At 39.6% G+C, this 13,482-nt stretch overlaps 1 protein-coding gene across 1 annotated transcript in view; it reads right to left on the reverse strand.

Moving 5' to 3' along the window:
- Nucleotides 1–8,517: 8,517 nt before the first annotated feature.
- The window catches only part of PDZRN3 (PDZ domain containing ring finger 3), a 217,414-nt gene continuing 212,449 nt past the window's right edge, over nt 8,518–13,482 (reverse strand). The window contains exons 8-10 of the mRNA XM_063291596.1: nt 13,154–13,258; nt 11,935–12,051; nt 8,518–11,297 (exon numbers count right to left, since the gene is read on the reverse strand). Of these exons, the coding sequence (XP_063147666.1) occupies nt 9,759–11,297; nt 11,935–12,051; nt 13,154–13,258 (1,761 nt within the window). The 3' untranslated portion in view covers nt 8,518–9,758. The remainder of the gene's footprint in view (nt 11,298–11,934; nt 12,052–13,153; nt 13,259–13,482) is intronic.

Genomic DNA, 13,482 nt, shown 5'->3' on the forward strand with positions numbered 1-13,482 from the left:
TATTTTCAAAGGCTCAAACAGATCAACAGTCACAATTTAAGAGGTTACAAGAGGCTGAGTATTTGTTCACCTGTGAATTTGTCTTCCTCTCTTTATAGATCTCATATTTAACTCTATGCTGTGCAGAGGCTGTGACACCTTCTGTTCACTTAGGGATTAATTGAATCATACAATTTGACTAGGATTGCCTAACTTTTTGCATGCAACTGTAGTTTAATTACAGTGTTTCTTTCATCCTCTTCTCCTGTAGTTTGATGAGGCAACCTTGTGGAAAAAGTAATTTTCTTTTGATGCCAGTTTTCTGTTAGTAAGATTTATTTATTTATTTAATCAAATTAATACTTACTGCAATCAACCAAACTTTTGGTGGTTTACATTATTTTAACGAACAATTAATCTTAAAACAGTTATGCTAAACTAAAATAAATATCAATCATGGGCATCTTATGACTAACCCAAGTCCTCAAAACTATTTGGTTTTTAAATAATTTCTGGAAGACTTGTAATGTGGAGGGCCAACCTGATTTCTGAAGAAAGGCTATTCTGAAGGGTAGGTGCGGCTACTCAAAAGCAGCACCTCCAAACCTCAGTGCAGAAATGGAGGATCACCAGCTGTTTCCCCTGGGATGAACAGGCCAGGTAGGCCAATTCCAGTGGGAGAAGGCAGACCTGCAATTTCTTCCATGCCAAGCCATACAGAAGTTATATGTGATCATCAGCACTTTGAATTGCACCCAGAAGATAATAGGAAGCCAGTGCAGAGCTTAAAGCACAGGTTTAATGTGATGAGCACCAACCAAAGGGATGAGCCCCAGACCAATAGCTGGCCCAAAAGCTCAGGTAGGGATGCCACTGGGAAGCAGGGTGGCTAGTTCACCAGCAGGATTCCCAACTTGTCCCTGTGGTTCAACTTAACATGCAGGCTACCTCAAGATCACAGTTTCTGGACAGAAGTAAGGTGTTGATTAGTTGCTATCCCTTTCCTCTGGCTCTGCCACTGAGGCTCATGAAGGACACAAAAACTGAGAGAGCAGGTTTCTAAGAAGGGGACTTCTCTATCTTTGCTCAACCAGGTGTTGGTGATAGATGTCACATCTGTAAGTAGATAATGCTGATCTTGATAGGTCAGTTGGCCTAGTAATTATTGTAAACAGCTGAGAGACCTCAGTAATAAGTAGTCAAATGTAGTTAATACATAAATAAATGAGAATGAGAATGAATGAGGACATTTTAATTAGTACAACTTTACCAGTTGCCTTCATGCATGCATGCGTTTACATCATACCTGGTTCTAGGTGGCTTAAAGTCTCTACATTTTGGAATTATTATAAGGGGACTGGCTCTGAGCCATCTGAAGTTTTGGAAAGTGGAGATCAAAAAATGTGGGGCATTATTTTCATGGCAACTGTTCTTGTCATTCTCTGCTACAGCATATTGATCAACGGTGATAGGCGCCACTGCCCTTAGTGCAGGCAGCATTTATAGCTTTAACTTTCTGAGCAAGGCCATAAATACATACATTACATTATGCTTGTGCCATTATTTGCTCATCATCCACCTCACTGAGATTATCATAAGTCTTTGGTAGAATCCATTAGGTTTTCAGCTTGTGGCTGACATTATTACAAAGCATACTGTGACAGGGTCATATATGTCTTGGACTGAGATGCAGCTATTAGTCAGTATTGGTCATTTTCTTTCCATTGACATAATGGCAAAACTCATCTTGGTGATTGTGGGAATGGATAACCTTCTCTCCTCATCACTTAGAAATCCCTCTTCTGTGGGGCAGGTTAAAATAACATTTGGCTTTGCAAGTGCAAGAAAGCTGTTTTCCTGGTAGAAGATCTGATGGATATTTCATTTGCTCTTTCAAACAAACAAATAATTTAGGTTAAATAAACACAAGTATTTTAAATTGAACTTTAGGTTGACGGACTTCCACTGTGGCAGTGTTCGTATAGCAGGCCTCAGAGGGGAATCATCTCCAAGTATAGAGCACAAAGAATTAGGCAGAAAAATCACAAACATACCACACAGAAACATGTAATTAGCAAGGATAATTTTATATTCATTCATATTGATAAAAATTGTGTTTTCTAATATTTTGTCCAAAGTATGTTCTTTCATCAACTGAGTTTTTAAGGAAGGCTATTAGAAAGTGTGCAGCATTTTTCCATATACAGCAGGCTGCAAATAAGCAATCAAAACTGGCAACTAATATCCTGAAGCTAGGTGATATACTAAATAATGTCATCACATTTATTCTTATGGCTTTTCTGACTGATCAGTTCTAGCTTTGAATACTGCATGAGTAAATGTCAAGCTTTATTTTTGTGTTTTAGAATAAGAAGTAACAGAAGATTATTTTATGGTTTCCATACATTTCTTTGTATTGTTCCCTTTTGCTACAGATTTATATGAATATCTAATAGATTTCTTCATAGCTGAGACCCTAGCCTGCAAATTTTGGTTTCTAGGTGGCATTTTTTGCAGACCTAGTTGTGTTATACAGACAGACATTTTTATTCCCCCCCCCCCAAACCCAATTATATGCTTTCTGGTGTCTCTGTTTTGTGCTTTTCCAACATGGTGGAGTTGGATAGTTGTTTCTGTAAGGTGGCAGAAATAATGCAAGAGCCACCTGACACCTGGATCCTCAACTCTGAAAATAAACAGACATACTTTGTGTCAATCTGGGGGTGAATTATTCCTGGTTTTGGAGCATGTGTGTAGAAAAACTTACTCTGCCCTCCCATCATCTTGAGTAAGAAAAAATGTCAGAATTATGCAGCACTCTTGTTTTGAAGGAGGTGAGACTGAACTTTGAAAGAAATAGTTGGAATAGAGTATCTTGTGAATGCATGGGAAAGGGAAGGGATGAGAAAAGAGAGGGATGGAAAGTTAAAGTTGGATAAATACATGAAGTAAAGGAGAATTATAAAATAATCTGTTGATCAGGAAGAGTATTGTTGCACACAGAATCCCTCAAAAAGAAAGCCTGGGTGAAAATAGGGTATGAATACTGTGACAGAAAATCTGTAATTGTCTTTTTCTCTCTATCTTTTATAATGTATGAGGTGACCAATCATATGGGGCCACTATCTTAGTCCTTTGAGGTAGTCCAAACAAGAAGCGCTACCAGGAGTATCAGCACTATCTTTATTGTAAGGTTACATTAAACAGAATCTTGCAAGACTGAAAGTATTTCTCCCTTGCCCTCTTTTTTGTCTCTGGGAGGGTCCCTTCTGAAATGCTTCCCATACTCTTCCACCACCTGTGGACTGAGCTGCCTCTAATCAGACCATTGCCTAGGCTGCGGGTCTGCCTTCTGTCTCTCAAGGTCATTCCCCACATACCATCACATACTGGGATTTGAGGGCTGACCTGTTGATCCTTAAATCCTGTACCTTCTTTCCTCCTTCTCTCCCCACTAAGATGTTTTGTGTGCAAGCAAGTACCAACATGTAGTGTTTTGTTAAACTGATGTCACTGAGTTCCAGAGTTACCCACAACTGCTTGCCCTCCACACCCCATTTCATCATGCATGACTCTCTAGCTCCATGTAGGATTTTAAATGAGACACAAGGTAAATCAGAGACACCTGTCCTAAGTTCAGAGAGATAAAACTGCTGTCCCATTCCAGACCAAGATCAGTTTTCATGCTGAGCTGGATCAGTCTGAGCAGTCTTAGCATTCCTCACTTGTGAAATCATGTAGTTATTCTCTGTTGTAGGGTGGCCCACTTTGTTCTATTTTCTTGTTTACCCCTAGAGATGAGCCAAAACTGCATCTACTCTTCTTGGATATCACTGGTCCAGATTGCATAATATGGAACTCCTAAAACCTTGCCCAGTTAGAGGCAGCACACAGTCATCCTTGGTGACCTCAAAAAAAAAAAAAAAAAAAAAGGCAAAATGGGCTTAGACTGGAGATTGTTAGAATAGTCAGGTTGCAGAATAAACTAGGAAGTTGAACAAATATTCCAAAAGAAGGCAGTGACAAACTGCCTTGGTATTGTTGCCAAGAAAATGGCATGAACATATCCAAGTATTTACCAGGAGCCAAACATAACTCAACTCGTCTTTAAAATTTGGATGGGGTTTAGAATCTGCCATGAAACTCCAACTCACTTCCTAAATTTGGAATGCTCTAAATTTTGGACCATATTCAGTATTGTCATGGATGATCAATACTATCAGCCACAATTAAGCAGACAACGTGTGCAGTTAGTTCAGAAGCAATTCATTTGCTCTGGGGATCAATGGCATTAGGAAATTTAGACTGTGAATGGTGAAATAAGAAGAACGAGAAATGTCTTTTGAGCTGCCATGTGAATATATCTCTAAAAGATCAGTGAATATGATAACTAAAACAAGATAGACACTGCTATCATAAGCAAGAGCTTTCTACTAACAAGTAAAATGGGGTTCACATTTGTATTAAAGAAGGAAGAAATGCATTTAATCATTTTGGCAAGCATGGACCACATTGATTTTAGACTTTGCACATGTAATGAAAATAGCCTCTTGTTTCTTGAGTCTGGAAAAATTCACAACCAAAGATAGAATAATATTTTTATCAGAACTGACTTCATTTTTTGCTAATCAATTAATGTCAACATCTGAAGTTTATATGAGGCCATATTCCTGTAGGGTCTTCTAATTTCAATACGGAACCAAACATTGTGAAGCTTTTAATGTGATCTTCTCTAGAACTTGGTTTTTTAAACAGTTATTATTGGATTTGCCTTTCGTGAGGCCTTTGTTCAGGGCCTCCCTTAATAACAAAGGCATACTATGCTGAAGGATGGCTTATCCAAAATCTCAAAGCCAGCACTCCTGTTGAAGACAATAGAATTCTTCCCGAGTCACCAGTCTTGCTGTGACACCTGGGAGGCCTGCTTTCCAATCTGATTGAACACGTATTTGGAAGGGAAGGTCACAGAAAGTTCATTTTGACAGACGTGCTCTTCCCCTGTTAATGGGGCTCCCTGTTGCAAGAGTCCACAGTGGCAAAGAACATAAAGAGGCTGATTTGTCAAAGGGGCTGTTTTAAAAGTCCTTCAACTGATTATTCATCTAAAACCATGGCGAGAATGGCTGTCAAGAACCCAAATTTGTCTGAGTGGTGCTGATACTAGAAACAGTCTCATACTTATTTATCACAAGAATTAAGAAGCTCCTCAACTTTCTTGATATGCAAGATATGCTGCTGTGTTTTATTACCCAGATAGATTCCTTTTATATAGAATAGACTGAAGATAGGTCTTGTTCTTTCTCAAGACGGTCCATAATTAAGATGAGAAGAAAGAATGGGGCTATGTTTTAGGTAATCAGTGGGTGAGCAAGACACCACTTGCTTGGAAGCCAGATAATTTCTCAATTTGAGGGTAGTAGTGGCAATACTTAGTACATTCAACAATTTGATGGAAGCTCATGATGGAAAATGGCCCTATCTCTACTTACAAGACTTGCAATCCAAAAACACCTTGCCAAACTGGTGATATCTTCCTAGACGAGCATATTGTATTGGGTCAGTGCTGAGTCTCTGCTGTTGAAGGAAGGCTTCAGCTGAACAACTTCCATACTGCCCAGCAGTATGTGCGTATACTGAAATGTTGTTGCATCCTGTGGAAGGGCTAATCTTATGTCCCATTTCAAGAAGACTCACTGATGGATGTTCATCCCTAGAAATGCATGCCTCCTTTTGAGTTCTAGAAGTATACTTAGTAAAAGTGGGGTATTAAAATGTTAAACAGTGATTCACTCCACCTTTTCTTCATCCTTCATAGGAAACAAAGTGATTCTGATGAATAGTCCCAAGTAAAGATATTGATCATGAAGTGATCATGTGACTTTTATACCTCCAAGAATGATTCTGTAAATCATCTTCTTGAATGAAAAAAAAAAAATCATTGCTATCATTGCCATCATCATCATCATCATCATCTCTACCATTACTCTTTACTACTATTTTCTGCTCTGCTTCCCAGAAGAAGGTATCATGTACATGGGCAATAAAATCCTGACACTAAAAGTTTTCCTCTTACCATAATGAATCTAAAATTTTGTAGACCGGCCTGGTGGATTGATTTTGGGTGCACAAAAAGATGAAGGAATAAGTTGTCTGCCCCATGGGGTTTTCAACTCAGAAATAACTGAGTTTTGTTATACAAATCCACAATATTTCTGTTCTTAGGGACTTTTTTAACATGTGTATTTCCTTTCGCTTCACAATATAAATTGCTATTCAAAACAAAGAGGCACAATTGAAAAGTCTGCATCAAGGGTCTTCTCATCAAAATTAAGTTTCTTTTGCTAAGAAACATGGGCATTTGGATTGCAGAGAAAATGTAAGGACAATCTGACTGAATCTTTTGTCATTCAGCTGCAAAGAATTGAAATGTAATCACATTTGTAGACACGGAGAAGGAAGGAGGAAATACATGCACTGTCACTATCTCTGCCACCCTTTTTGTGTGACTATGTCTTTTCCTAATCAGTTTGTTTTCCACAGGGATCTGCCACACAAGAACTCTATTGAAATCAAAGTAAGTGAAGGAGCTGAAATTGCTGATCACTTCCTTTCGTGTGGCTCCCAGGCATTTGAGCAATTTTGCTAACAAAAATCTGGTAACCTCTTTCCAAAGGCCACTGAAGATCAGATTAATTTACATATTTTCAGTTTATAACCCTAATTAATTTTCCAGCCAGTAGCAGCCCCTAGGCAGTTTGTGATTTCTAATCTGTGATAGCTTATGTTTTAATTTAAAGAGGGCTGGAGACACACTTGGTGGAGCAAGTTCTTCTTTTGGGGACTCTTCCATTTTACAGAGCAGGAACGTGAGGGCATGGTGATTTCAAACTTTGTAGAGATAAACATGCTACAGATAACTTTTTTTTTTCCTTATCAACAGGTATGCTTCTGAAAGTTTAATGGGAGTTACTCCCATGAACATTGCACTCTTAGACATTGGTGACTAGAAGACTTGACAAGGTATGGGGGCTTCATCATCCCCATACCTAACATTTAGCTCCCTGCCTAAACACTGTACACTGTAATCCTCACTTAACAACCATTCATTTAGTGATGGTTTGGACTTACAACAATGCTGAAAAAAAGACTTATGACCGGTCCTCACACTTACAACCGTCACAGCATCCACGTGGTCACGTAATCACGATTTGGGTGCTTAGCAACTGGTTCGCATTTATGACTGTCGCACGTCCCGTGGTCACATGATCACAATTTTTTACCTTCCCAGCCAGCTTCTGGCAAGCAAAATCAATGGGGAAACCATGTGATTCGCTTAACAACCATGTGGTTCGCTTAATGCCTGTGGCGATTCACTTAACAACTGCCACAAAAAAGGTCATAAAATTGGGTTGGATTTGCTTAATGACCATTTTGCTTAGCAACAGAAATTCTGGTCCCAGTTGTGGTTGTTAAGCAAGGACTATCTGTAAACAATGAAAAAAAAATCAGCCATATTTGGGCCTAGAGTCGCTGGGAGTTGGGCTGCATATTAATTTAATAAAATAAACAAATATACAAATAAATAACAAGATGAATATAAGATTAATTTTACCCTTAGGGTTTACTCCCACGTTTGGAGTTTTCTTCCAAAAATTCTTAAGAGACAGAACAAGGTATCCATCTGGGACGTCATGATTCACAAAAAGATAGTGAGGTAGTTCTTTTTTTTCATGTTTTCATTTGGTTAATCTGACACATATTTTGTATCAGGTCATTTAGAATCTCATGTGCTAGCATTTTAGAAAAGCAACCATGATTTAACCTTTTAAAAAAACATTGTATGTGGATTTTAGAGGAAAAAACAAGATTCTGATTCCCAGCAGTTGTCTCTTATTTTCAAAAACCTAAAAAAACAATGACAAACAGTTCTGCATTTTTCCTATCATCCTCAATTTGATGAGAAAAATCATGATTAAAATTTCTTTTAAAAGGAAAAGAGAATTTCTATGAAATTCCCATGGGTGGAATAGAATGTTGAGTTAGTTAGGAGGTAGTGAAGAGAGAGAGGGAATGTTCTCTCTTTTATTCTGTGGTCATTTCTCTAAAGGTCTGCAGACGCTTTAGCTTTTCATACTTCAATTAAATCCAGGGGAAGACATTGGGCCACACCAACAGCAGGCTTCTACCAGCTGCAGCAATAAAGTAAGCTCAAAAATGCCATCAAGAGAAATTGGAAAGAAAAAATAATAATTTTGAGAATATGATCAACAAAAGAATCTTCTTTTGAGAGAGGGAAACTTCTGAGAAACTGCAAGGTAGATTGTGGCACAGTGTTGTTTATTTCTTCTAAACTCAAGGATTATTCCCAGGCAAGTAGATGCTTGCACACTGTTCATACCAATACTAAAAATAAAGCCAAATTCAACGAACCCAGCTAGAGAAAATCAGTATTGCTCTACAGAACAATGCAAGGAAGTGCAGTGGCAATGCTGGGGATAATGGATTTAAAAAGAGGAAAAAAAGCCTACTACAATTGAGTTGAAATATAAAACAATAATTTATTTAAACTTCATTTTACTTGTTAATAACTAGTCATGATTTCCATGAAAACTGCTCTCAATTTCAATACATTCCAATCTACAAAGCTGACAGCTACTACAATGGGCATTTCAAATTACACAATTGGTTTTGTAACACCATTAGACACACATGCACATTCGTTCAACAGGCCACAGCCTTGACAAACTTCAAAACCTTTCAGAGCTGCAGCATGTAGTAGTTGCCTTCTGCTCTTTCAAGTGATACCTACTTCCTTCCTTCAGACACCAGAGAGAGAGAAAGTAAAAGAGTGTAGCTGTTAGCTAGAGCCCTAAAGAGTCATATGCATAATACTTTCAGTGCCTAGGTACCGTCTGTCCCCATACTCTTTTATGGTAGGCTTCCTCCATGGTCTCTGTATCTGTATCATCACTTTATTCCAATGACCTATCTCTGGCTACTTTGTTGAAGTAGGACTGTAGCTACCCAAGTACTTATAGTAATCACAGTGAGATTTTAATACTACCAGTCCAGCCAGTGTAATCCAAATTATTCCAATCAGCCATCAAATCTAGGGAGGTACATCAGGATTTATCCTATCCGGCAGGTAAGCTGTATTTAGTTACCTATCATAGGTCCCATGATGAACAGGCAAGCTGTACCAGGAGGCAAAACAATATATATGTACAACTCCAAAGACACAGCTGGTGTGATATGTTACTGCAAAACGATTCTATGAAGGGTTTGCTAGTTCAGCTAAAAATATTGATTAAAACAGCAACTTCTGCAGAAAAAGGACATAATAGCAAAGATATACTGCAAAATACTGTCTTGTTAAAAATACATATTTGAGGTTGTCTTTGCGTTTCTGCATGTGTAACCTTTTTAAAAATATGAATATAGTTTAAAAAGATATTACCTGTGTTAAGTATGATTAATATGTTTTCCTGTTATTTTAAAACACGTTATGCAAAAGGATAACAAGTTACAAAGGAAAGGTACTATTGGTATTCCAAATAAGCTCTGCCTCTTCAGTATTGCCTTCAAAGATTTGGGGTGGATGATGTCTCTCTCCTCTTCGAGAATGTTTGAGAAACCCAAGTTCTCCATTTGAATGGTAGATCCGGTGAATATGTCTTATATACAAACACACAAACAAAAAAAGTATTGCCACATTGAACGAGGCAAGAATCTCTACCCCAACGGAAGGGTTTTAGGAACTTAGCTTTGGCACAGAAAAATTATACCGTAGTCACTGACAGGAAGGAGTTGTAAACTTTTGTCCCATCTGGTGATTTTGTGCCATGTGTTAGGAGTTCTTGGATTGTCATCCAATTGTCAAATATCTTTTTGTTTCTTTTCTTCATCATTTTTTTGTGGCTCAGTTCTATGATATTCATTTCCTTCTTGTCCTCAGTCCCTTGTTGTTCCTTTAAGCATTCCAACCGGCTTTGCATCATAAACTCACGCCGCTTTCTCTGCTCCTTGGCCTTCACAACATGCTGCTTCCGCTCCTCCTTACTCCAGTAACGGCCCATCTTCATTTCACTGATGGCATCGTCATCTGTGGTCATGCCGCTGCGTTCCTCCCTGATCTTTATAGCGCGCTCTCGCAGCAGCCGGTCCCTTACTGGCCTCTTGGTAATATAGCGAGTGCCGTCACTCCTGACCTTGACTTTCCATTCCATCCTGGGTTCACTCTGGCTCGAAGAGTTCCAGTCTTTACACATGCTCACTAAACTCATCTGGCTCTGCGCATATTCCACTGCAGACTTCTGTTGAATCAGCTGCATGTAGCTCTGGTAGTGCTGGGCATGGGCAGGAATATGGGCATGCTTGTATGGGGAGCGCTGATATGGAGACAAAGAGGACCCACCGGCTTTGGGAGCTGGGCTTTTGCTTCCATCGCTGATTTTCCTTTCCTTGATTTCCAGCGGCTGGCTAAGGTCAGCCTCTTTGGGATGGGGGGCGTTAGCCAGGCTGGATTCCTGATCTTCTGAGCCAGGCAGCAACATTTTCAGAGTGCCTTCTGCCCCCTCACTGCCTTGTACTGTGAGAGTGTCTGCTGTCCTGCACAGAGAGTTGTTTGGGGAGATATCCAGTGTGAGCGGTGTGCTTCGGCAACTTTCGCCAGTGTTGTATGCACTGGAGCTGTCCTTATCTGATTTTTCTGGGAGCTCAGTGATATCTGAGAGCTCGTGTCGGCGGACATCAATGCTGGTATTGTAGTTGCGGAAGCCACTGTTATGCAGCATCCATGGCTCTCGAAGTTGTTCCTTCAACTGCTGCATCTTATGGGCTCGTACAATATTAAGACACTCCAGCTCGATATTACGCAGCTCCTCATTCAGCATCTCCAGCTCCCTGTCCACACTTTCATGGTCACTTTTACTCATATCCAGAGTACTGTTGTGGCAGTACAGACTGTATGGGTTTGTGGACTTGACCTGGCATTTCAGCTCCAGCAGTTCACGAAATCTCTCGCACTCATCCACTGAGATGCCAAGGAAGTCTGCATCCGTGCAATCAGCTGAAATAAATGACTCATTGCTGAACTGCATGTCCCCACTGCCCAGCGTGTCATGGCTATAAGCAAGCTTCTTCGGGCTTCCCAAGGTGTTTGAGGAAGTAATGTGATCATCAGCATTGTTCTCTTGCTCAGAGCTCTCATCATTCCGAGTGCTGTCATCCGTACGCCCTACGCCACTGTCTTTCTCGTGTTGGTTGGATAAAATGGTCGCAGTATCTGTGGTGCCACCATCCTCTTCACTTTTCTTCTTCTAAACAGAAAATTAAGAACCGGCATGTCCATTAAAGAGGCAAAACTAACATGCAAACTGGGGGTGGGGGGTTGCCTATATGGAAAGGGCCAGAGGTTATCAAGATCTTGTTGTAGGGAAGATGGATCTGGCCTTCCTTCCTACAGTGAAATGCCAGCCACAAAAAGACAATTCTTTGGGTAGCTAAATTCAATTATTTTAGTGTAAGGCTTAATGGTTAGAACTTTTTTCTTCCCCCAAGTACTGAGAATCTCAGAGTCAATGATGCAAAGCCAAGGGGCTAGCTTGTACCATAGACTTTATTTATAAGAATATTTCTGGGCTCCACACAGATATTTTTTGAAAACTAAAATGAAAATGGTAGCTACAAGCCATGCTTTCTTTGGAAAGGTGTACACCTATCCTGAAAAAAAGATAGAGGTATGTTGGGTTGATGGACAACATCCTGAGAATTAGCAGTAGTTGGGTGAGCAGCACCAATAATTTGTTTTTGGTATATTGGTGTTTGGTGACTGGCTGAACACACCATTTGAGACATGTTTCATACATGCAGTCTGAAGTTTGACTAAGTTTCCACAACATGCTCTCAACATTTTCAATATGCTCACCAGACATTTGGGCCAACAATGGTATTTACCTGCTGAAGCATACTGGCAGTAAATTGCATTGCTTGGTGGTGCTGTTCCTCCAGCATGTCCATGTGTAAATCATCAAGAAAATCATTTCTGTCATCATCCATCCATCCCTCATCCAGCTGTAAAGGAAATAAACCAAACAGGGTTACTAGGAGCATAAAGTTAAAAAGATTATAAACTATACTGTACTAAAGAAAATTTAACAATGGCCTTTTGGGAAACTCTCTGCATTATTTGGAGTAATCTTGCCACAAAAGTTCTGCTAATTTTCTTCCATGCTGTGAATCCCAAGTGCAGAAGGGTGGATCTGTAAGCACGTGCATTGCTGTCATCCCAGTTTAGAATAGTAAATAATTCTGCGCTAAATTCCCCTCTCAAATTTCAAGAATCCCCATCACCCCACTATTTCCTAGAAATAAATTTATTACTGGGATCAGAAAAAATCCAGATGGTTTCTGACATGGACATGGACACGGACACGTGCAGCAATAATGTAATATGACTACCAATTGGGACTGTGGAAAACGTCATAGGGGTGCATCAGTTCAGTGATAATGCTTTGCAAACTGTAGTCAGTGAGCCTCTGGAGGTGCTGAAAGAAGCTTCTGGGCATGTACAAAATCATATCCTTATCACGTCTTGATGAGGTGAACAGACTGCCTATCCAGCATACTGAGACCAACAGAGCTACTGCAAATGTAAAATATTCAATCTATTGGCAAATACCTTTGCTTCCCCCTCTCTGCCATATTATATAAAAAATAACTTCATGCCTTCATCATTTTTGCATTAACACTTTGGTCTTCCATTTGCTAACCCCAGGGCCTTTAAAAATCATTTCGTTTCTTATCTCTTTGACTACATGTTACCATTCCTGCAAAGCATTCCTTTCTAGCACTAGTTCCTACCCTGACCTTTAATTCTATCAGTAGGCTAGCACTCCCATCTCTTGTATATATTGTTTGACTGACTGATTACGTACTATCAGATTGGTGTTGGCGCTTGGTCATCACACAGATAGACCTCTTCCAGGATGACCTGTCCCTTGAATGTGGCCCTTCAGCTTTTCCATGGGTCCACCTATTACTGCCGTAATTGGCTTAAAATACTGATATATCCTGCAATAACCTTTTTTATTATCTTGACCAGGTTTAATCATCAGAAGGGATTGTTCACTGTAAAACATAAGTAACATGCACATAAATAACTGAAATACTGCACCTGGAGAATTTCTGGTCTTGCTATGAGTAAGGAGACATTCTTGCTTTCTTCACTGGTCAGGAGAGCTACAGCTTCTTCTCGATTTTGTATCTCAATTCCATTAATCTGATGAGAGAAAAGGAAAAAAAATCTTCTTCTGGCCCCCCTCTCCAATCACTTAGAAGGTGCAGCAAAGTATGTCTCTAGAAAAACTTGCCGCTATATAGATATTTTTGACAGATATATTACTCTGGGTTTAGACACTTATACAGCCTATGGCATTTAATTTATCAGAACCACCTGCAGTTTCATGAAACAAATAGAAGTATCTGAGTGCAGTTCTGCGTTTT

Source organism: Candoia aspera, chromosome 2, assembly GCF_035149785.1.
Source record: "Candoia aspera isolate rCanAsp1 chromosome 2, rCanAsp1.hap2, whole genome shotgun sequence".
Lineage (NCBI taxonomy): Eukaryota > Metazoa > Chordata > Lepidosauria > Squamata > Boidae > Candoia > Candoia aspera.